Below are 25,931 nucleotides of genomic sequence, written 5' to 3'. Positions count from 1 at the left end.
TGAGTTGACCTTGTTTTCATTGGATTGGAAAAGAATAAATTTTATAATTTACAAGAAAAGCAAAAATATTGTCACCACTTGTAATTAGCTAGTTAGTGAAACATGATTTAGTTGCCCAATAAACTGATTAGTTTTGTTTCAATCCTTAGATTTTAATGGGTAACCCAAAGAAATATTAAGCAAACTTATTTTTTGTGCTCTATTTCAGTGAAGTGAGGCAATTGTTCTTTCCCAATCCAATGAAATAGTACTTTGAAACAAAAAACATATCATATATGCTATATAGAGGTTGTAACAGTCAAATAATGCGAAAAATTGTTGTGTTGTGTGACATATGGAGACAGCAGGGTTACGAGTGCTTTTTTCACATAAATGAATGAAAAGCTAGTAATTAGGGCATTAAAATTTCAGTGAATTGATAAATTCATAATGAAGTGTTTCACCACGTCCTACTGCCACTCGGCGAGCGTTGATGCCTGAATTTTTATATAAATGCCTCGGTCCGTGGGAATCAGAGCTTAATTTGAGGGCGTGGTTGACCCGTGTGGGCTAATTAAGGAAATAAAGTTTTGCACATTCACGCTAAATTTAATTGACTAAATTGATTGATAGTTTACCTCGGGGCACTCATGCAGTCCCATATATACGTTTTACAATAAATGCAATCTGTCCGAATCATCACCGCTCTTCCTTATATATAATACGTCAAGGATACGGAAGTGTTTGTCTTGAGCCAGTGACGAAACCTAATGATAATTATAGTTACACCTGTGGCCAGGAGGGGTTTTTCCTTCCTTCCTTCCTTCGATCCTGCAGCCTGTGCTGATGATGACGATGGTGGATCTGTCCTGTTATGGGGGCAGCATTTTTTTTTCGCTCTTCTTACATTTTAATTGATATAAACAGAATGCTGAAGAATTATTTTTTCACAAGGAGCATATACCACGTACCTAAATGCTTATCTTGCTACATATGGCTTTATGGAAACCCTGGCAACGTCCGCACTGGTAGCAAGACGAAATTAGGTCAGAGGAATAACGCTGGCTTGCGCTGAGTCATCATACAGCTCACTGGTTGTCTTATCGGCTTAGTTTTTTATGGTATTTATTAGTCAGTACATTTAATAAACAAATTTGTAAATGGAGTAGGTGGCGGCTGCGGCGGAGCAGGCAGCGGCCAGGCCGAGGTCCTCCCCCCCGTGACGTAATAGTGTCAGGCCGGCCGTCGAGCACACATCACTGCGCGCCATGCTCGTCAAGGAGTAGTAAGTTAACTCTTTTCTGCGTCCTCCCTCACGCCTTGTGGTGCACGGGGGCCGGGAGGAGGCCGCCGTGCCCCGGCTGTGTCCCTGCGAGCGGTGCCTGGCCGAGGGGACGCGAGAGCAGGGGCTGTTTAGAGGAGAGTGTCCCCGTTAGGCATTTGTTATCGAGCCGCTGATGGAGTCCAGTGTCCTGTCAAAACCAGGCCAAGGACACTCCGGGTTATCCCTGGGGGGTTACTGGGCCCTCCTGAAGGGTACAGGGGCGTAGGACACTCGGCGGGCCCTGGGGAGCGGGCCAGGCAGGGACATAGCGCCTCCACCCGTGCGCTGGCCGGGAGGAAGGCTTCTCATTGATTGTTTTCGATGACTTTTTTTTTCTTCTAATCGGTTACTTTCACCACGGGGTAATTAGGACGCGGGGTCGGGGGCTGTGGTTCATGCGGGGTTGCTCTGTGGTTCAGTCCTGCGTGTTAGCGTAGTGCAGATCTGGCCAGACTGTTGAAGTGGGCAGCCCGGACACGGCCGCCTCTCGTGACCTGATGAGGGGAGGGTTTACCAAGGTCTTCACGGGGTCACCTGCTTGTTTGTAGCACCTGCGGCAGGCATGGAGGTCATGTGTGCTGCGGGGCGGGAAGGGTCCAGTCCAGTCCAGTAGTAGGCGTGGGATTGCCTTTGTAACAGCTCCCACTTGTGTCTTATTCTTGATTGTTGATTGGCATTGTTGTCTTTTAGTTTTGTTCAGTTTTCTTTTTTCTTCTGTTCCATATTGTTGTGATATAGTTTTTTCTGTCTTCAATTTCTTCCAGAGTTATTGGTTGAAACACTAGTATATTGGCTATTAAGTAGTCTCTGCTTTGGTTTTCTGTGTTCTGTATAAAGTTTTGGTTTTGTCTTATTTCTGTATATTCTTCAGTCAGTCAGTGCTTCATTAATCGTGGCTCATCGTTGTGATCATCCACGGACTGTCACATGTTCTCAATATGCATGGGAGTTTGGACATTGAAAAGTTGGGTTATTTATCTTGTCTGCCTTTTAAATTTTTGACAGGTCATAATTTTTCAAAATTTTGAGGATTGAAACAGCACCATCACACATCAGAATCCCTTAGTCATGTGTTACTTTGATATAAATTCAGAACAAAAATTACTTGAGAATTCATTTAGAATACTGAGAGTACCTCCGAAATTTCTCCAGCTGCTCGCTACTTCTGCTCCTACTTCCTACTTCTTGCTTTCTTCTCTGCCCCTCACTTCAAGTCAATAAGCAGTTCTTTAGTGTTCTTTTAGTGGTGATAGGCTAGTATTTTGGAGGTGATAGGTTACTATCCTTAGTAGTGATGGGTTATTATTTTGTTTTATATATATATATATATATATATATATATATATATATATATATATATATATATATATATATATATATATATATATATATATATATATATATATATATATATATATATATATAAGCAGTAACAGTGGTGTTCCACAGGGCTCTGTCCTATCACCCACTCTCTTCCTGTTATTCATCAATGATCTTTCCATAACAAACTGTCCTATCCATTTATACCAGCTTTACTTTACCTTTACCTCACTCCACTCCATCTCCCCCTGTGGATTTCATCACTATACATTAATGTATAATCTCATACTGGTTACTTTTGCTTTCCTACCCACACTCATTCATCACAGATTTTAAATGCATCCTTTATCGCCTCATGTCATTTAACAAATGCCCCACCACTCCTTTGTTCTGCAAACATTCCTTTCCTCTCCTTATATGTTTTAGCTTTTTTCCAAAAAAGCTTTATGTTTTTCAGATATTTTCTGATATCTTCATACCAAATTTTTTTTCTCTTTCTTTACTACTTTTCTAACCAGTTTCCACCATCGGCTTATTTTCTCTTTTTTCTCCTTGTCTTACACATTTCTCTGCATTACTTAACTAATAAGGAGCATATGCCTGGGAGTGTGTTGCCTCACTCACTTGCTGTCCATACTCCCGGCAGTCCCCCCAAGCAAGCTCCCTGTCCATCCCAAGTCTTTCCCGGCAGGATCGGCTGACTTGCCTCAGCCATGAGTTTCGAAAGTGTCCCCTTGGTCTCCTCCACTCAGTGTCGTCTTATACAGAAACAACCCTGTAAGCTGACGCGACGTCTGGGAGGTACACCACGTGCCCATATTGCTAGAGTTGGCATTCACGTACTAAGCTGGTAACAGGCTCGATTCAGTTTCATGGAGTAGTCATGGTTTAACACAAAGTCATCCCAGTGATACCCCATGATCCTGCAAAGACACTTGTTACCAAAGGCATCGACACGTCTCTCCAAGTCACTATTTAGTGTCTACGTCTCACAGCCATACAGGGAAACCTAAAGCAACTTAAAGATTTGAATCTTTGTCCGCATGCATAGATATTGACAATGCCATATACTCATATTGAGCGAGTCCATAACACCGTGGGCCAGCCCAATCCTTACGAATGACTTCCTAGTGAGACCCACCGTTGTTATGTAATACGCTACCAAGGTATGTGAAGCTTTTGGTGACTTCGACATTCTCACCACATGAACTACGTCATCCAGCAAGCCTCGAAATGACTGGGGACTTTCAGTCCCAGAGGCTTTGCCTCCTCATGCAACACTTTGAGAGCCATCACCAGGACCTCCAGCAAGGAGTACAGCATCATCAGCAAAAACAAGATCAGTGAACTTGATGTTGCCAATTGCTGCAATGACTGATCAGCAACTTTACCTAATACTCAGTCCATGCAAGCGTTGAAAAGTGATAGAGCAAGGACGCATCCCTGCCTCACTCCTTAATTAACAGGGAAGAAGCCAAAAATGCCTCCCCCTCTCTTCACAGTACTCTCAGTCCCAGTGTAATTCCAGGCATCAGGCCAATAATCCTTGCAGGAATCCCACGTATCCACAGAATGTCCCTGAGTGCCTCACAATGCACTGAGTCAAATGCCTTCTTGAGATCGACATAGGCTGCGACCAACCAATGTCAAAACTCGTGTTGGCATTCCAAGAGGACATGAAGTGCTAGGATCCAGTCAATAGTTGAATTACTGGATGTGAACCCAGATCCATTTCTCTGCAGCAAACCTGAAATGATGTAATTTAGGTGCAACTTACATTTGAAGGCACAAAGCATCTGCAAATATTATTTCAGGAATCCCTGTGAAAAATACCAAGTTTAACACCAAATTATGCGATATGTAATTATATATATAATATATGCTCATATAAAAATGCAAAAGTGAAGAAAAACATTTTTCAAAATAAATTATGCCATTACTCAGCAGTCTACATTGCCAAATCCTTTAATGCCTTTGGGTAAAGATTATTTTTTACTAGTCATTGAAAGGCAGCATGTGTTGGCAGAATTCTTGTCACCTATTAGCATGGTGCAAAGTCACTGATCCTCTCTCATAAGATATCTACATAGTCATGTTTTCATTGATTAATAAGCAAAAGCAGTCATCAAATTGGGAAATATACCAGTGCCCAGAAGTCATGCAAAAATACTGTCACATATTGGCTATGATGCACCATTCATGTTCCCTAGGAGGGCTATGTGGCGGGGGGGCAGGGATCATGCCTCCTATCCCTCAAATTTTATCTACAGTACCCTCTCGCGTTTCGCGATCCTCAAGTTTCATGGTTAGTCCTAAATTCTTACCATCCCAACTTTCGCGCATTATCACCCCGAGTTTCGCGCTGCTTTGACATGTACGGGTCACGTCTACTTACCATCGGCGTCACGCATGTTACCTTAAAAGGTAGTATCACACTGGATGTTTTCCTCCAAACATTGTGGCTATGGCAAAAGTCAGGTCATGTCATAACACACACACACACACACACACACACACACACACACACACAGACACAGAAGGGGAATGAGAATGGTGTGGGGAGGGAGGGGGAGAAAGGAGAGTCAGATCAGGGCTTTGGTCAGGATATGACCTGACTCAGGTCAAGACATGACCTGACACCCTTCTGCCCCTCCCTCCCCCCACCCTTCTCATTTCTCTTTCTGTGTGTGTGTGTGTCATGACACGACCTGACTCTCCCTTATGCCCCTCCCCCCACACCCTTCTAATTTCCCCTTATGTGTGTGACACACACCCAGAAAAGTTGCTGGTTGCCCAAGCTGCCGCCAATGCGGCGGGAAGAAAAAGGCCCAGTGTGACACCAGCTTACGGACAATCGACATCTCATGAGTATAGATCATTTTCTGTGTATCACAACAAGGTGAAGTGCACACCAGTGAACACTATACTGGTGTCTGGTATTGGTTTCAGTAGCACTGTTAAGATGTTTATTTTTTTTTTTTTTTTTTTTTTTTTTTTTTTTTTCTCTCTCTCTACATCCTCAATAATTACAGGAATTTGGGTATGATGATGGTGAGGAGGAAAATTAAAAGACTATTGAAAAAGGCTTGGAAGTGTTAAGAGTTACAAGCTTTTATAGCTTATAACGTACTTGTCTTCATAATTAGCTATCTTTCACCAGGAGTTAAATTATGTTGTGGCTCTGCATGAAGGTTTTCCAGTTATAGTTTCAAGGTTTAAATGGTGTTTCATGGACCTTATATCCTTTTGTTAGTGGCAAGTTTCATAGGTTTGAATACTTGTGATAGATGTGAAGTGTTGTGGTCTATAGACTGATGAAAATTTTCCATGTAAATAAAAAATATATATTTTTGATAAATATCTTCATGACAGTTATTTTTTGATATTTTGTAAGTTATTACTTTTTATCATTAAATGGGTATGTAATTGAATTCATGCTTCATCACCTTCGTAAATAAACCACCTTAGTCATTATTTTCTACTTTTCAGGAAATCAGAAAAGAACTCATTATCTCATTTGGCTTAAGATTTAGGCAGAAATGAAAAGGCCAATTCTAGAACACTCAAACCCTGAATGACGAAGGCAACTATACAAAAATGGGCATCACATGTTGATAAATTGATGTAGACAAAAACCTGGAAATCGCTGAAAAATGACTTAGGCGATTATTTTATGAGGGTGACGATATTAATTACAACTAAATGAGTATTGATGGGTGAAGTAAAGTTGCAGACTGCAGACTAAGTGTGTCTTTATCTTTTCAGTCGAGTCATCCTGCCACTCACAGTAGAGGAGGTAAGGGATTGTGTGCTCCTTGTAAGTTGGGTGAAATATTTGAGAAAACAGAAACATGAAGTCATGATAGCATTCACTTGGCATCATTATCACCACACTCCAGTCATGCCAGGTTCTTGTTTTACCATAGTACCAAGAAGGAATTTTAACCTTTTCATGTTAACACGGTAGCAGCGACGGGCCAAATTTGTGGCTTTACCATGTAGCAGTGACGGGCCAAATTTGTGCCATGATTTAAACCCCCCAAAATAGACGCTACATAATCTGATCACAAATGCATTGATATATATTATGAAATGGTTTGTGTGATGGGTGATTCTTTATCATTTTTCTCGCTTAGAGGGACCATTAAGAAACATGATCCCCGCTGCTACCGGGTTAAGGGCTGCCATGAGTTAGGGGACAGGGTGATGGTAGAGAGTGATGATGGGGGGGTGCTGCCCAGCCAGTAGGTGGAGCTTAGCTGGCCATAGATTGGGCCTACCAGCCTGTGTTTACTTGCTGGGTTCATTTTTCTCCAGTAGTTTTGGCCTAAATATAATACATTATACATCATCACAAGGGAAATTTTTTCAGCTACATTATGAAGTAAAATAGTGTTATCTTCTTGTTTCTTGTAACAATTTTTTTATTCATGTGTACGTTTTTTATGTGCTGGCTAACTTCCACTCATTTTTCTTTTTATATTTATGTATCTTTTTTTTTTGTCATTTTTTTATACAGAGTATGATAAGTACAATTACTAAGCCTCACAACAGGATGAACTAACTTTTTTTTCCTTTTTACGCCCCTGTCATGAAAGGGTTAACACTCATAGGGTCAGTAGTAATTACTTGGTTTCTTATTTTGTCACTATCAATCTTACCTTTTTGGTGTGTATTTAAAGATATCATATTAGCCCGTTCCTACCACTCGCATCACCTACAGAAAAGTACATTTACCTTCGTGTTGTTTTAAACCCTCGTTCATGTGTCTGCCTTTCCCCAGTACCAAGTAGCGCAGCTGTACAGTGTAGCGGAGGCGAGTAAGAATGAGACTGGTGGGGGTGAGGGCGTTGAGGTGCTGAAGAATGAACCCTTTGATAACTACCCGCTGCTGGGCAACAGATACAGCAGTGGACAGTACACCTACAAAATATACCACCTTAAAAGGCAAGTCTTTATCACTATGTGTGTTTTTGTTAGTTGGACATTAATAGTAATTGAGTGCATGTCAAATGAAATAATAGCATTTCAAAAGGTAAGCATCTACTATCACTCCCACTCTGTGTACTCTCAGCAGTCATATATTATTGGTAATTCACATGCATTATAGCTTAGTAATGCCTCAAGTCATGTCATTTCTGTTAAAAAAAGTGAGTAATGCAGAGTTGAGTCATTGTCATAGGAGTGGATAAAACATTTTGTAATGGAAAGAAAAGCAAACAACAGAAAGAGAGTGGGAGATAGAATAGACCCCTGTGGGACACCACTGTTGATAGGTTTAGGGGAAGAAGAGCGACTGACTGCCACAGCAGAGATAGATCAGGCTGAAAGGAAACTGGAAATGAAAGAACAAGAGAGAGGGATTGAATCTGTAGGAGACTAGATTAGAAAGCAAAGCTTTGTCAAAGGCTCTTGAGTTACATAAGGCATCAGCAAAATTTTCACCAAAATGGCTAGGAGAGGATGACCAGAAGTCAGATAGGAAGGCATGAATATCACCAGTAGAAAACTCCTTGCAGAATCCATACTGGTGATCAGAGAAGGTTAAAAGTGGATAGATGCTGAAGAACTTTCCTGTTAAGTATTGTTTCAAAAGCTTTAGAAAGACAAGAAAGCAATTGGAATGGTTTCTCTTCTTTGGCACAGGTTGTATGTAAGTGTACTTCCACCAGGAAGGAAATGTAGATGTTGAGAGGCAGAGATGAAAGAGTTTGACCAGTCAGCGTGTCTGCACAGAATCACATTTTTTAGGGACAATAGGATGCACTCCATTGGATCTGTAAGTCTTCAGGGGATTAAGGCCAGAGAATGCATTGAAAACATCATTCTTAAAAATCATAATAATGGGGAAAGTAAAGTCAGAGGTGGGATGTGTAAGAGGAATATGCCCTTAATTTTTCAGGATGGAATTTTTAGAGAAAGTTTGAGTGAAGAGTTCAGGTTTAGAGACAAATTTGACAACAGGGAGTAAGGAGATGGTGTAAAGATGAAGAAGTAAAGTTGTTGGAGAGATTTTTGGCTAGATGCCAGAAGGCTCTGGAAAAATTAGAGCAAGCAAAGTATTGGCATTGTCTCTTGAAAGAGTTTTTGGCGAGTCGAAGAATAGATTTGGCGCAATTCCAGGCAGAAATGTAAAGATCATGATTGGCAAAAGTTTAAAGGCTTAATAACCTTTTGTGGGGGGCTCCCATGGTCCAGTGGTAGAGTCTCCGCCTTCCGCTCCAGCGGGGTGCTGGAGCGTATAGGTTCGAGTCCTACCCGGTGCCATTGGGAGTGAAAAGGTTGGTCTTTTCCGACACCCCCAGCCCCGTTGTTGGGCCTCCTCCACTTGAAAGAATTGGGCATCTTTCTACCCGCCATCTGGGTGGTTGTGCGGCATGCACCGCCTTCCTCCCTTGGGGTAGATCCCCAATGGAAAAAAAAAAAAAAAAAACTTTTGTGAGCTGGCTCTTAATGTCTGATAGCACGAGAACAACTGTGACTGAACCAGGTCTTTCTAGCATGAGGGGTAGAGAAAGTACATGGAATGTGTGCCTCCATTCCAAAGACAATCCACCTCCATAATGCACTGGACATACACAGAGGGGTCTCTACTGGAAGCTGTAATCATTCCATGGGAAATCAGAAAAGTACATCCTCAGTTTGTCCCACCGAGCTGAAGCATAATGCCAATGTAGTGCCAGTTATTAAAATCACTGCATTTGAGCGCTTCGTTGCACTGGCTGGATGGCACCTGCATTCTTCTAGTTTATTGCATTGTGAAGAGGAAAGTTCAGCAGTGACTAATTTGTGATTTATTATGCTAATTACTGACGGTAGTGCAGGAAGTTGAAAAATACCAAATTTGCAGTAAACAACAAAAACTGAAAAAAACACTAGGTCATAGAGGTGGGAATATTACCAGTTACCCCATGATGTGGGAATCGAATAGAGATCCAACAAAATTTGAACTTCAGTGTACTCATTGGCAAAATCAAGATTTTACTGTATTTATCTATAACCTTTAAGGCAGCTTACCACACACATTATTTTTTCAACAGTTTTAACATAGTTTTAATGAAGGTAGGAAAATTTTTAAATCAAATGCAAATATATCATCTAGATCAGTTATTATTGCACACATACTACTCAGGTTTAGTGTTTACTCTTCAGTGCTGTCAGACTTATTATCATGTTTTATATTGTTTCTCATGTCCATGATTAACATTTCATTGGTTGTTTAATAAAGTTTTTCATGTTATGCAGCAAAGTGCCGGGCTACATCCGCATCCTGGCACCAGAAGGCTCACTAGAGGTGCATGAGGAGGCCTGGAATGCTTACCCATACTGCAGAACCATCATCTCTGTAAGTACTGGATGCCCTTTGGTGATATTATTATTATTATTATTATTATTAATAGCATTACCATTATCTTCATCATCCCTGAAACATGATTAAAAATGCATGTGTCCATATTTCACTATGTTTAATGAAGTGATTCTAACCCGGTAGCAGCGGGGATCATGATTCTTAATGGTTCCTCTGAGCGAGAAAAATGAGAAAAAATCACCCCTCACACAAACCTTTTCATAATATATATCAAAGCATTTGCGATCAGTTTATGTATCATCTATTTTTGGGGGTTAAAATCATGGCACAAATTTGGCCCGTCGCTGCTACACGGTAAAGCCACAAATTTGGCCTGTCACTGCTACCGGGTTAAAGGAAGTGTCTCATAAAATACATGAGGTTGAGGTTAGCAATTGGGTCTCCCTCTTTACTTTTTCATCTTGTGTGGGAAATGGGGTCTTGATGATGATGATGATGATTATTATCATTATTATTATTATTATTATTATTATTATTATTATTATTATTATTATTATTATTATTATTATTATCATATGAAACGATAGTTAGCTAGAGCCAAACAGTTACACCAGACTTTATGAAAAGTCCGTTTAGATAGCAGAGATGGGCACTGGATAAATTGTTACTCTTGGCAGTTTGAATTATCATAGCATTTTCCCATGTGATTCTTGTATGTTAAAGAATAAATATTGGGTAATAACAATACAGTAAAACCTCTTTAAGTATGCACAATTGGGGCAGAGACCTTGCTGACTTAACCAAATTTCTGACTTAAGGGAGTGTCCTCCTTCACCCCCATAAAAAGTAGCACAAGCACTGAGCATGTTTCAATACAGAAAGAAGGTGTAATCTAACCATAGCATAAGGAGGACCTTTAACCCTTTCATTGCTAAACGCTCGCAGCGAGCGTTAGGCGTATTTGCTGATGGTGCTAAACACTCACTGCGAGCTCCAGCCGCACTCAAACCTCCCATGTATGAGAGTGTTCCAACACTAATTCTCACAACACAGGATTGCCAATTGAGTGGATTGTCCACTAAATTTGGTGGAAAATCATATCAGCCCAGCGCGGAAAATTTACGGACGAGTAACTGGTGGATGTTCTTGCCCAATATAGCGGCATTTTTGCATAGCTTCACCTATCACCGACTGATTCTTTGACCAAATAGTTGTAAATATTGCAGTTGGCAATACTACCTTGCCAGAACCTCAAGGAGAGATGTCCACAGTTCTCTCAAAATGGCTGATCATCCCACACGCACTGACGTAAGTGTTCACATTCATCACTCCCTGAACGTGCATGTACGTTCGCAGGAAAGGCACACATAACTGACTCTTATAGATCTGGGCCTCCTCTTTCCAATGGTGTTTTTGGTTTTTAGCTGTGATGAATAGTTTTTGAGATACAGAGGTTAAAAAAGACCCCCCATTGGGCTGCCCAACTGCGCCTGAGGGAATAGTCACATCCCGCACCACGCACAAAGAAAGGGTTAAGTAGGATATAGAGTTGATAAAGGGCTCATGATCACCTCTGTACACAATTTCCCAACTGTAATCACAATTACTTGAGGCGCCTAAAGCCAGAGTGACGGAAGCGACATCCAAAAATGAATATTTTTATTGCATTGTCTTCCCCCACCATCTTACTGTGACGGGAGACAACAGAGAGGTTTTCAGAATGGACCCCGCAATAGGGTTGAAAATCCATCCAAGTGAAATTATCCATGGAACTTTCTTGCCGCGCTTGAGGCAAGGCTATCAAAAGCTGGTGCCAGAGTGAAGTAACTCCCTCCCCACAACAAGGCAGGAAAGCCAACCAATGATGGCCCATGCTGCAAGTCACGTGACACCCACATGCCTCACCATCACATTATCTCTCTCCCTCCTGCCACGCTTGCTACCCTGGAATAATAAGCTTCTTTTTTAATTGCCTATACGCAACACGTAAGCCTTTCATTATTATGGTGAACAACAACATGCCCTCTGAGGAGCCAGGGCCCTCCAGAGAAAGAAAAAGGTTGCATAATCCTACAGGGTGGATGCTGATGGCTGTCATGAAAGAATTACATTGCCGATAGCTACAGTTATACACAAGGAATTTTGGGCCATAGTGATTTTGCACTACAGAATACCTACATAGAGAGTGTTCAGATTAGGAAGTAGGCTATGTGGATGTCGCTTACGACTTTGCTTAATAAACTGAATAAATTCATCAAACAAGATCTTTTTTATTGGTTGTGAATCCCATCAGAAGAAAGGAGAATGAAACATGATAGAATAACATAAATAAACAATGGGTGTCACTGTCAGCATCACCATATGGAAAGGATTAATCCTCTTCCATTTCCTCTTAACCCTTTCCATACTGTGACACCAATGTCTGCGACACCGTATTGAAAGGGTTAACAAAATAAAATTGGAGGAAAATGCTGTCACCCATTTATCTTTCAGAATGCTTTAATTTTACTATGCTGGTTGTAAAGCACATACATTAATGAACATTTTGACACTAAGTCCAGCTTCCTCTCTCAATTCATTGAGGAGACATACCATTCTGAATATTGCAAAACTTTGAATGCGTTCTTCTCCGTTTTTAATTTTTGGCGCTTAATCACTCTGGCTCTAGGCGCCTCACTTAAGATGCACCTTCTATGCACCACTCATGCTGGTACCTATTTTGATGTCGATCTTGGTGAATACTGAGTGCATGGAGGCCCCAGCATTCATTTCAACATGATGACACACGATATCCACTTACATCACTTGAAAAGTACTCAAGCGCAACACATTCAAAGTCATGAGTGAGTGAGAGAGAGATGTATCACGTACAGTGGCGGGATCAAGACTGGAACAGTGATTCTGCTTCTTGTGCCACAATGGCATGCCACCATGCCAAACTTGTATCCAATAAATGTCACACTCCAAAAGAGTAATTTTTCTTACTCAAAATTTGCCTAATTAAAGGGGTTTTACTGTATCTCAGTTTACATAGACTAGAAGATAATAATTTCTGTATTCCAGTTTTTTGCTGTTGTTATCATTTCAAGAAATAGCAGTTATGTTTCAGAATCCAGGCTATATGAAGGAAGGGTTTCACATCACAATAGAAACCCTCCATGCTCCCGGTGATGGCCAGATGGAGAACGTGAGTGGCTGGGAGGCTTCAGTTGGCGCATGAGTCACCCCCCACATGATATCACAGTTGCTGGTTCATTACCCAGGAAAAGGTTCACGCACCTTTCTTGGGTACACAGGTCATGGAGAGCTCAGATGCTTCTCTCTTGGAGGTGCATTATAGCTTCTGTTTTGTGTTGCTTTGGAAATGCAAGCCTTTGGGGAACAAGAAGCCTATCAATAAATGTGCATGGTACATAGTCTGATCTGACCCCAAAATCTTAACTTTGTTCTTTTGTTTTGTATCATATCAGACTCTGATATGCATTATAAACTGTAAATATCATTAAGCTTTGTTCAGTACACTCAAAAAATTTAAGGAAACAATTCAGCAACACTCAATAGACACCTCTACATATTCCATGTACTTCAAGGATGCATGTACATTTTCCTGGGTAATATTTGACCTTGTCCATGATCTTTTCCAATTAATAACAAAGACAGTAGACCACACTAACTTGTATGTGAGGAACTGCAGTCTGGGATGGTGGTTTCATGTCTGCTGACTGGCACAAGTTCAGTCATCAGTACAACTCGGTTTTTTCTTCTTAGTCTTCTAACACAACTGTTGTGCAGCTTCACCTTGCTGCAGTAACTGCTCAGTGTGAAGTTCACAGGACAACTTGGGCAGCCTACTCCTCATTATATCTGCAGCTTGAAGGAAAAGTCTGTGTAGCTCCAATATGCCAGAATAAGGAGATTACACAACCTTTTACTTGTCAACCTGCAGTTTAGAGGAAGGGTTTGGCTACCCCACACACCCTAAAGGATTGCCACTGATCCTCTCACCAACTCAAGTATAAACTTCACAATTGCAGCTGTTCTCATAGATCCTTTGTCTTTTCTCCTTGTTTTGCATGACAGAATCCTGGCTATATGAAGAAAAACTTTATCATTTGCATTGAGACCCTTCATGCACCTGACATGGGGACCATGGAAAATGTGAGTGTAGTTTACTAACTTTATGATTGGGAAGTCAAAACTAATCTTTGCATGCAAGTACATATATTTCAGTTTTTACAAAATTTAGAAAACATTAATATGATTGCTACTTTACTCCTACATTTTTCTATGCCAAACTGAAAAAAATACACAGTAGGATTTAAGTGTATGTATTATTACAAATTGTAGGCAAAAATTAGTCACTTGAGTTAAAGTTTCCAATACTGTTCCCTCTTCATCTACTTAAGTGCATAAGGATATGTATTTCATAGTATTTGATACTGCAGATCATTATTGAAAAAAAAAATTACATCCTCCTAAACCCCTTTTGAGCCTTGTTATTACTTTTGGCTCCTTCAGTACACATACCCAGACATTTAGTAAACCTTGTAGTGATTCCAATTGTTTAATATGAGAACTACGAACAGATATCCACCAAAATGCTGTGCCACCATTGCTTGTCAGGGGCAGACATTGATGAAAATGTATTTTGTTTCATCAGCAAAGAACAGGATAGTTTAATTCTGTGAAACAAGGATTGCACATGTAGCACCAGTTAAATCTATCTTCAGACATGTTCAAACTATTTCAGGGAAATATGAATATTTGTGGAAACATTTAAATTTGGGGAGAGGTTCAGAATTTCTAAATCAATAGTGCTTGTCAGTATTAGTTTGTACATCAGTTCTGATAGAGATGATATAAATCAGTGACCTCAGTGAGTCCACAAATGCATTGCATCTAAGGTCTTCAGTTTTATAAGCTATATAGAAAATTTATTTATAATGATTATTGCATATTAAATTAGTTAAACTGCTTGACTGAAGTTTTCACATAACATATAGTTGCTTCATCTAGGGAGAATACCTCCTTAACTTAGAATTTATCAAGTTTTCTAATGTATGCTAGAAGTTGGAGCAACATGCACAAACATGAGAAAGCATCTACCATCAGGAATATCATTTACACACTTGTCACTGAATAAAATGCAGCTTGACTGAGCAGTGAGTACCTCCACTTCATAATATTTTTTTCCCCTTCTTAGAGACTCGGTTACTGGCACAGTGACCTGGCTGCAGTCCTCACACACACACACACACACACACACACACACACACACACACACACAGATCGACTAATGAGCCTTGCTCTACATCATGAGAGTACTTGCTGGCAATTGCGAGTCCAACTCGTGATCAGGCCATGGTGAAAACACACACACACACACACACACTGCCATTGTCCCCTGCATTGCCACAGCTTGTTGGCATAGAACCACGACTGCAGCTCATGTTCATTGCTTTTCTTCATATCATTCTTTTCCTTCATTTCATGGCCTCATAAAGCTTACTTTTTATCCACTATCCTGCTGTATATTCAACTTCTGATTTTTAATCCTTTAAAGTCCCACGTCAATGCAAACTGATATTTTGTTTTCAACATAATTTTTATCAGAACCAGCGGGGTACTCTACAATATCACTGATCCATTCCAAAGGGCATAACATTATGCAGAACAATATTTGACCAAGTGAAGGTCTTATGAGGAAAAATTTAATTGGATCCTACCTACCCATAAAAAAATTACTAGAAATAATCACATTTCAGGTCGTTTTAAATGCATCCTTGCTCTTTCACTAGATAAGGCCTCACTTACACTATCATCCACATGTTGTCGTTCCTTGACCCATACAAGAGGCGATTCCTCCACCTCCTCTATGATGCTATCCCAAAGTGAAGACAATCTCATGATGCCCTTAGCCACATTGCTTCCTTATACTCCCTTGTATGCATTATGATTGAAATGGTAGATCATGGCTTACCATACATGCTACAAAGAATGTTTACCGTCTTGCCGTCCTCATATTTATCAATGATTTCCTTCTTCATCTTCAGCATGATCACTTTCCTCGTATTCCTCTAACTGCCATAATAAACTGAAAGGCCTCTTTTCATTGCATAAAAGGTGTGAATAGCAAGACTAATATGATGAGCACAGGTAATCACAAAAGAAATATGTAGTGTATTGTTAAATAATTAGGACAATGGTCAACAGTGTGTTATGGTCACTCAGGTCTCCAACAGCAGCACTGCTGTGTGGGTGTATAAAATGAGCATTGACTTGTGTGGGAGGTGGATGGATCAAATTTTGTATGGGTGGCATATGAGAGGAGGGAGGGGCTAGAAGAGAAAAAGAGAGTAAGCTGCCTAGGTGGGAGGTGGAGAGAGAGAAAAAGCCATAGGAGGGGATGAGAGTGTCACACTTGGGTATTGGTGCACAGATTTCATAATGTTCTACAAATCTCAGTTTTGCCTTACTAGGCATCATACTTTGAATTTGATGGTGTATTATAAAGTCGTTATACAGGACCCCACTACTTGCTTAGCCAAAATTTCTTATTTTTCATTTATTACACTTTTTTAGTTATAGTGTTTTACCTTGAATTAATGCTCTTCATTTCTTTCATGTCAACCCTTCACCTGCTCTGTAATGGACATAGGGGTCATAGTGCTAGAGGGTCATGAGGGATTGTCTGGTTTTGTCCATTTTCCTTACCTCTCATCTATTTCTTAATGCTATTTTATGTTGTCTATCTTGCATTTAGTTTGTGTTTTCACTTAATAATTGCATGATGCACTATATATATATATATATATATATATATATATATATATATATATATATATATATATATATATATATATATATATATATATATATATATATATATATATATATATCACTTGTATTTTCATGGCTGTCAGTGACACACAGTATCCAAATAGCATTTTTACTATACTCTATTTCTAGCTTGCCATAGAACCCTAGGTTGCTGATTAGACAGTGGCTTGAGTCAGCCTCCTCCTGTTCATCTTGAGATCTGATCCCTCCACTTAACAATTTTACTTCTATTCATTATAGCCCACTAAGGTTGTGTAATACATAAATATTTGTTTTTTTTTCATTAGTGGACAGTAGTGATTGTTGATTAGGACTGTGATGATAAGAAGTTGAAATTGGCTGGGAATAAATAAGACAATTCAAGAACTCAAAGATCGGTTATAAATGTTTATTCCACTTTTAATTTTAGGATGACTTTTTCATGTAATTATCAAGTTATTGTGAAAACAAATAGTGACATGTAAATAAGAACATTCCCCTGAACACCATATGATCTCAGATTTTAGGTAAGTTTGAAGGGAAATGAATTAAGCCACTTTTTGTTCCAAGTTGTAGGCACTAGACAAAGTGGCCCCACATCATATGAATACACACACACGCACACACACACACACATGGCCCAGTAGCTCAGGGGTAGAGCGTCTGGCTCACAACCAGAAGGACCGGGGTTCAATTCCCCGGCCGGGTGAAGATAAGTTGGGTTAATCTTCTTTCACGTGTAGCCCCTGTTCACCTAGCAGTGAGTAGGTACGCGACGTAAGGCAAGGAGTTGTGACCTCGTTGTCGCGATGTGTTGTGTGTGAGTGGTCTCAGTCCTACCCAAAGATCGGTACTATGAGCTCTGTGCTCTTCTGTAGGGGAACAGCTGGCTGTCTCGAGAGAGACCCGCAGCAGACCAAAAGTTGAATTACACACACACACACACACACACACACACACACACACAACTTATGATGCATAACCATGATGTCCTGTATCTACAATATGCATATATATCATATTTCCCGCCATATAAGACGCATCGGAGTATAAGACGCACCTATAATTTGGCAAGATATATTTGGAAATTTTTTTAAAACTCCACATTTCCCCTGAACTTAATGAATTTGCAGTATTACATTTGGCCACCTTACAATTATGGCTGTGGTACCATATGTTGCTTTGTGCCCTATTCTATGTTCAAAGTGTTCCACTGTTGGTTGAAGAGTTACAGTGCTCTTACCCCGAGCAGCTGTGACTTTGAAATGGTAAACAAAAGGGTTGGTTGGTAGATTCACTCACTGCACAGTGTACTGGCGGTAACTTTCGCTGAGCTACTGAGGGAACTAATCACACGAGGATGCTACGTGCGATGGGCAATCTTGGTCTTGTTCTTGACTTTCTGGGACCGTATAGCTCATTTCAAGTAGAAATAGATGTTGATTAATTTCTGTCTATCACATTGTTTTAATAGTTATTTTTACAATGAGAAACAAAAATGCGTATACAATAAAGACTTTAGTCATCCACGGATATCCATTCTTTCGAACATGTATCACAGAAAACGTCAGCTGACTGGGCCATTGCACAGCAGAAATACCTCCAGACTAGTCTACCCAAGTCCGCCCCACGGTCGACGAGCAGAGTAATGTCAGGCAGCAGCAGCACCCTGCTCCACCAATATTGTTCCCATGTAATAGCCACTTTAACCATCACCGCCAAGGTACCCGGCACACTGGTGACTGGCGTGCCACGGCGAATTGTGTTTTGTGTTTAGTGTTCACGCCGCGCCTCGGCTCCCACGTGTGGCGCATCTTCTTGTAACCTGTAAGTTTTTTCCGCATCACATGTCCTCCCCCTCTCTTCTGTTTATTCACACTTTCCTTTTCTATTGCATCACACTATTCATTATTTAAAGCAATCAAAATTTGTACCTTCAGCGTATACCGCGCAGGGGTAACTTTTTTGGCATTTTCTGAGTGAAAAAAGTGCACGTTACACACCGCAAAATACGGTATATCTCGTTCTGGGGACAGCTGTAAACTACTGTGTCAAATGGAGGTGTTTTGGGTGTTGATTTCATACCAGTAACAATATCCCCTAGGCCTACCAAAACCTAACCATCAGGGTATAAAACGCAGGGTGATTTTTTTACTTTTTTTGAAAAAAAGTGTCTTATATGGCGGGAAATACGGCAGTTGCTTACCTTCCTTCCTTGCTGACTTATCTATATTTTGACAACCATCGTGTTTTTACTGTTGCTTGATAATTCCATGAAAACATGGAGTAGAAAATGGTATAATCATTAATAACTCCTTTGAAGTCAGCTCACACTATATCATTTATTTTTAGTCACTTCAAATTTTTTAACAAAGTTGTAATCCTAACAGAACATAAGGAGTCTGTAAGAGACCAGAAGGCCTACACAGGATAGCACCTGTAAACCTAACCCTACCTATCACCACCTATCCTCACTATCCATGAATTTATCCAACTTCTTGAAGGTATCTATCATATTGGAACTCACCACATGACTGCCAAGCCTCTTCCGTTCTTCCACCACTATTATGAAACCAATTCTGGCCCCTGCCTATGTTGAATCTGAATTCATTCAGTTTAACCCATTACATTGTGTTCAGCTACGAGAACCTTATCAAAATCACTCTTATTAAAGCCATTCATCCATTTATGAACTGTGATCAAGTCTCTTTGTACCTTTAATATTTCCAGAGAATGCAAATTTTAATGTTTATGAGGTGCCACAGGGTTCAGTAGTAGGTCTATTGTTGTTTATCATTTATTCATATATTTATAGTATTTCAACTTGTGAATCATTTTTGTCTTTCTTCTCTGCATAGATTCTAATATATTGCATTCTATAGTAAGGAGACCAAAACTGCACAGCATATTTAAAATAAGGTCAAATTAACACTGAAGTAGAGATTTAGGATGACTTCAGTGCTTCTATTGTTGACCCTTCATGAAACCAAACCCAGTAGCCAATTTGCACGATTCTTAGCCTGAATGCATTGGTTCCATGGACAGAGATCAGAGCTCACCAAAATGCCAAAACCCCTCACATCAAGACCTGCATAGAGGAGTGTCATTTAAAGAGTAAATATGTGATTGGTTATTTCTTCTTACATTCAAAATACTACATGCACTTTCTGCTATTGAACTCCATCTGCTGCTTCCCCACCTAGCAGTACTACCTGGCAAGCTCTTGATCTGTTTCAATTTGCCAATATTTGTATAGTCCCCAAACTTACCAATATCACTATGTATTCCCAAGTCCAAATTATTAATGTGAATAAATGATAAACAACAATAGACCCTGTGGCACCTCACTCATAATGCAGCCTTAGTCAGATTTTTTAACCAATGATTTGCACTCTGCTTCCTATCACTAAGCCACTCCCTAATCCAGTTCAATACTTACCCATTTACTCAGTGAGCCTTTACTTATAGTAACAGCTGATAATGAAAAGCTTTTGCCAAATGCCTTATTAATATCTGAATATATTTTATCATAGTTTTCATCTCTATCTATTGCCTTAATTACATTATTATAGAAGTGCAAAAGATTGTGGAGGCATGAACTACCTATTGTGAACCCATGCTGTGTGTCATGAATTAGTGTATGCCTTTCTCAGTAATGCCAAATGCTCCTGGCATATATAGACTCCACCATCTAGCCTATTACTGATGTTATGCTAAATCTACTGTCCAGTAATGAATATGTATTACACGTGTATTGTGTGAGCTTAGTGAGCTACAGGGAATAGAATTAAAACTTGTATTGTGAAGAGGATAGCTTCTGAGGTGAGCAGGAGACAGACTACCACTATCCAAACAACGACAAGCTTAATAAACAACCTAGGGTCCAGTGGCAAGCTAGAAATAGACAGCATATATTCTTTAATCGTTCATTAATATTATCTACTTTAGAAGAGAATATATTAACTAGCTGAGGTATGTGCATGGTAACTCGTTGATTAAGACTTCAGCCAAACTTCAACACCTGCTTCAATTTGACAAAGTACTTATAAATGCAAAAGGAAGCATTCATATTTTTAGCATGATATTTCATGCACTGCATGAAATTCACTTCTTGAATTAATCATTAGTCATGCCACAAAAAAGTTACATTAATACCATTTGTAGAATTCAGCATAATTATAAATAGAAGTTACTTTCCAGTAAGAAATGATCACACACACATGTTCATGTTTTACCCATGCATTTGTTATTCTTCATCAGATAGTGCTCATTAGGAACAGACATTTTTTAGAATATTATAGAGAAATGGAGGATAGGAGATTGGTAAGGTAGGAAATTGCAAGGACAGTGTCTGACTGGAGAGCAGAGAATCTTCCCATGAGCGCCCTTTAACCCCTTCACTCCGGCGACACCGACGTCGGCGTCCGACGGCGTCTCTGTATGGAAAAGGTTGGTCCTGTTCTAAACCTTTTAATCCTCTTCCATTTCCTCTTAATCCTCTTCTAAATCTCTTAAGAGGAAATGGAAGAGGATGAAGAGGAATTTAGAGGAGGATTGAGAGGTTTAGAAGAGGATTAATCCTCTTCCATTTCTTCTTTACCCTTTCCATACCTGTGACTCCGACGTCTGCATCACGGATGGAAAGGGTTAAAGGAGCTCTAAAGGGCAGGCATTAAAAGCGATGGATGATATCAATACATTTAACCCAATGAGAAAAAGTTCCTCAAACAGATACAGGTAACTCTCGATTTAAGCGAGTATTGTGTCCTTGAAAAGGTCGCGTAAATCAAAAACAATGTAAATCAAACAAGAGGTTGGTTTCTATCGAAAAATAAATATTCACTTCATTCAGTGGGGAGAGAGAGAGAGAGAGAGAATATCCACTCAGCCACTCAGTCTCAGCCTCACTCATGTGAGGAAGAAATGAGGGACACCATGAGCGATTGGCTAGTATTGGTACCGGTATTGTACTGTATAGCTGGTACCGTAAGTACCGGTACTGGTACCGGTACCTGCCCACCTCTATTGTTGAGTAGCGTGGCAGCGTGGGTACTGTATTGTTGTTCAAGTGGCGCGCGGGAAGAACTGAGTTCAGCTGTGTGGCCGCAGCGCCGTGTGAGTCCAGTTGCATGAGACATCTGGTGGCCACTCCATAAAATATCGCGTATAAGTGAAAAAACGTGTAAATTAAACATTTATTTGGATTTTGGACCCCGCTTTATTTCAAAAACGCGTAAACCAAACTCGCGTGAATCGAGAGCTACCTGTACGTATGATTGATGGAAACTTTGAAATACAGTGGTATACTGAGTTTCACACTTAATTTGGACCATTATAATTTACTCTAAACAAAAATCTGCAAAACTATATCCATTGACCTTATGGGGAATGAGCTAATCAGGACCCAGAGCTCCCCTCCCTTGGCCTGCAGGCCAGCAGGGCTGAAAAAGTTTCTGCCCTAGGTATCGCTGGAGTTGGACTTATCCAGGCCGGCAGCGGCCTCCTGCACATGGCCATAGGGGATATTTTTGGGTGGCCTGGGTTTGCGCTGGCCAGGCTTGGTGACTTTGGCCTTGGCACTAGCACCAGCCGGGGAGTCCGTGGTTGGGGGCGTTGTGGACATTCTAACAGTGGCTGAAGCAACCAAGGAAGGGACTGGTTCTTGGCGCATGGTGACAGCTGTGGTGGCAAACCAATGGCCAGCTGAGTGAATGGGAGGCAGGACTGCCGCTTCGGCCGAGGCCATCAACTAGGGCTATGGGGTTCGGTGGCTGAGTTGTTAGCGTACATTGTGTCCAGGAGGACACAGGTTTGCATCCCACCAGCCACCACAAGCTGGGATTTTCCAGTCACTTCCAAGTGGCCTAAGACTACCCACATGCTGTCATGAAGACCACCTTACAACCCAGAGTCTAAGGTACTCTCTCTAAAAGAGAGTATCAAAGATGAGCTCCAGGGAGCAGCATGAGCCAAGCAAGATGATGCCACTATAAACACTTGCCTGTAGCATAACGGGCTGGAGCTGACCATCAGACCCCACCAAGAATGCCTATTGGCGCCATAGGCAAAAACTTTAAAAAAAAAAGTGGTGATGGTTGTGGCTGCCATGGGGATAGAGCAGGATAGGCTCTAACACTGCAGCATTATAAGCACATTTGTCCATTTTATCAATACTTTTAAGTTTCATCTCAATGTATTACTTGCTCTTAAGCCCATTCAGTAGTCACACCAGCTTCATTTCCTCCCCTAAGTCCTCTGGTTTACATCCTTTATCACTGTTCCTGCTACTAACTGGCCTTCTTGGCCTATCATCAGCCCAGATGACATAATCACACCTAATTCAGGTAGAAACAGTGAGAAGAGTACAAACACATGGTTCTCGAATGCTCAGCATTGTATAAACAAATGCTCAGCTTTGGCAACATGGCAGCAAATTTTCAAACCACTCAACCAACAAACTAAGTGTATAGGTACACGAAAAAATGGGGAATATTTAGGCGGTGCCACTAAACCTTGCAGTGCCTCCATGGTGCGAGAAAGTGATAAAGAAACAATGAACGAAATATCTAGAACAATATAATTACAGAAAAACAATATGGCTTTAGAAAAGGGCATTCATGTGTAACAAACTTACTGAGCTTTTACTCAAGAGTGACAGACATAACCCAGGAGAGGGATGGATGGGTAGATTGCATGTATTTGGACCTGAAGAAAGCTTTTGACAAAGTTCCACATACGAGACTACTATGGAAGCTGGAAAATAGAGGAAAATTGAAAGGGAAAATGAAAAACTGGATGGAAAGTTACCTAAGGGGAAGAGAGATGAGAACAGTGGTAAAGGACATGAAATCGGAATGGAGAATTGTAGATAGTGGAGTGCCTCAAGGATCGGTATTGGCACCAATACTTTTCCTGGTATATATAAATGATATGCCAGAGAAAGTAAGCAGTTACATGAGCTTGTTTGCAGACGATGCGAAATTGCTAAGACATAAGAAATATTAAAGTGTGAAATTCTGCAAGAGGATCTGAATAAGATTTGGGATTGGAGTAAGAAATGGGAGATGGAATTTAATGTGAAGAAATGTCATGTAATGGAAATGGGAAAGAGTGAAAGGAGACCAAAGTGGACATATGGAATGGGAGATGGAGAAATATTAAAAGTTCAAGAAGAGAGAGATCTGGGAGTGACAATACAAGATAATCAACAGTCTGAGAGTCATGTAACTAGGATATTCGGAGATACGTATAGAATGGTAAGAAATATAGGAATAGCATTCCACTACATGGATAAAGATATGATGAAAAAGATGATTACCACTATGATTAGACCAAAGTTGGAATATGCAGAAATTGGGTGGTCTCGCCATAAGAAACGCGTGAAAAAACTAGAAAGAATACAAAGGATGGCAACTAAGATGGTTCCAGAACTGGAGGGATTGTCATATGAAGAAAGATTAAAGGAAATGGACCTGCCAACATTGGAACAAAGAAGAGAAAGGAGAGACCTAATACTCTAATACTAATTTACAAACTGTGGAATAAAATGGAAGAAGTAGATAACAAGGAGTTGCTACTAAGAGAAGTAAGAAACACCAGCAACACACAAGGACACAGTAAAAAAGTGAGAAAAGGAAGATGCTTGAGAGACAAAAAAATATAGCTTCCCGCACACACACACACACACACCAATATTAGGGGAAAAATTAAAAAGTTCACCATATTGATCCCAAACATCTCAGGAAGAGCACACAAGGATGCTATGCACACTGCTAGCCAGCAATGCATGCAGTCATAGACCTGTCCTTGCACTGCTTTAGAGCAAGAATTTTGTTGATTCTGTCCTTGCCACCCTCTGAAAAATATGCTTGAGTTGATTGTGTGTACTCAAGGAAAATTTTAGTATCATAGTAATAAGAATAGTGTGGCTAGTACTCAATTCCAACACTCAACTTAGGATATCAGAAGTATCAGCTCTGTTCATTTGGTTAATCTTTTGCTATTCTGCCTAGGCTCATGAACTCACTGGAGAGAAATTGAAGTTACGGGAAGTGGTCCCCATTGACATCTCAAATGATCCTGTCAAAACAGCAGACTACAAGCCCGATGAGGACCCAACCAAATTCAAGTCAGAGAGGACTGGGCGAGGCCCCTTAATAGGCCCAGAGTGGTGGAAAAAGGCAAGCTATGTAGCTTTTCTCTTTTTCCCTTGACTTTGCAGTTGTTTTTATTTAGTTTTCATTTGAACTTTACTGTTGCACTAGCAAAAAACAACCACAGTTGACAAAGGAATTATTGAAGACTGATTAATTGATATAAATATTATATAACTAAAGCTGGAGTGAAACCTTCAACATTTTAGTATATTATGAGGTGCCAGGTACAGGTTGATGGTGTCTGAAGTGAAAACAGTTGCTATCAAATTATTCAGTAGATGAAAAGGTAATTCATTTGGATTTTTTGTTTTTAATACAAGTTTTGATACTTAAGATCATAAAACCTTAGCATTTGCTTCTTCAGTCATACAATATTTTAATGATATGGACATTAGGCTTATTTTCTTGTCATATTTATATGTGGTCTGTAATTGTGAAATTTTGCATACTTTTACGACACATTTTCAGAATTTTATTCATGTGGCCTCTAGAATGTTAGTTGTTTAAATTAACAACTTTTTTTTTTTTTTTTCCCCAGTGTGACCCAGTCATGACGTGCTACAAATTAGTAACTTGCGAATTCAAATGGTTTGGTCTTCAGACTCGTGTTGAAAGGTTCATTCAGGATGTTGAACGCAGACTTTTTACAAACTTCCATAGGTAAGTGAGTTTTAGGAAATTAGTATAGAAATCTATTGCAATAACTCTTTACCTGAATAAGCTATGCTGCAATGTCATTAATAGTCCAGATATTATATTCAATTCTGTATTTTCTGAAATTCTTGACAAATTTGTAAACATACAATTATTCATTTCTTCTGTGCAGTTCATGGGTTTTAAGGTTCTTAACTAAATTTAAATCTCTTTATTAGGCAAGTGTTCTGCTGGATGGACAGATGGCATGGTATGACAATGGAGGACATTCGCCGGTTAGAGGATAAAACTAAACAGGAACTTGACAAAGTATGTGTGAATATTGGTCAGCATAGAATCTTAAGATGATATATGTGTATGTATATCTATC

General features: G+C 40.0%; 1 protein-coding gene across 3 annotated transcripts; it reads left to right on the top strand.

Annotated features, from left to right (window-relative positions):
• Nucleotides 1–1,136: 1,136 nt before the first annotated feature.
• Nucleotides 1,137–25,925, top strand: LOC126982505 (phosphatidylinositol transfer protein alpha isoform-like). Of its 3 annotated transcripts, none has more exons than XM_050834610.1 (8): nucleotides 1,137–1,264; nucleotides 6,389–6,419; nucleotides 7,407–7,570; nucleotides 9,869–9,968; nucleotides 14,013–14,090; nucleotides 24,764–24,931; nucleotides 25,446–25,567; nucleotides 25,780–25,925. In XM_050834610.1, the coding sequence occupies exons 1-8, from the start codon at nucleotides 1,248–1,250 to the stop codon at nucleotides 25,907–25,909; spliced, it is 810 nt and encodes a 269-aa protein (XP_050690567.1). In that variant the 5' UTR covers nucleotides 1,137–1,247; the 3' UTR covers nucleotides 25,910–25,925. The 3 variants fall into 3 exon arrangements, with proteins under 3 accessions (XP_050690567.1, XP_050690566.1, XP_050690568.1); XM_050834609.1 differs by lacking the exon at nucleotides 14,013–14,090 and adding an exon at nucleotides 13,042–13,119; XM_050834611.1 differs by lacking the exon at nucleotides 14,013–14,090.
• The last annotated feature ends 6 nt before the right edge of the window (nucleotides 25,926–25,931 follow it).

Source organism: Eriocheir sinensis, chromosome 51 (assembly GCF_024679095.1).
Source record: "Eriocheir sinensis breed Jianghai 21 chromosome 51, ASM2467909v1, whole genome shotgun sequence".
NCBI lineage: Eukaryota > Metazoa > Arthropoda > Malacostraca > Decapoda > Varunidae > Eriocheir > Eriocheir sinensis.
The sequence above is the reverse complement of the archived record's forward strand: the minus strand, read 5'-3'. Positions and strand labels throughout refer to the sequence as shown.

What these genes read in the sequence shown, in the direction of transcription:
- LOC126982505 (XM_050834610.1), top strand. An exon ending in AAAATATACCACCTTAAAAG is followed by an intron (nt 7,571 to 9,868) that starts GCAAGTCTTTAT and finishes CATGTTATGCAG; the next exon opens with CAAAGTGCCGGGCTACATCC. An exon ending in ACTGCAGAACCATCATCTCT is followed by an intron (nt 9,969 to 14,012) that starts GTAAGTACTGGA and finishes TTTGCATGACAG; the next exon opens with AATCCTGGCTATATGAAGAA.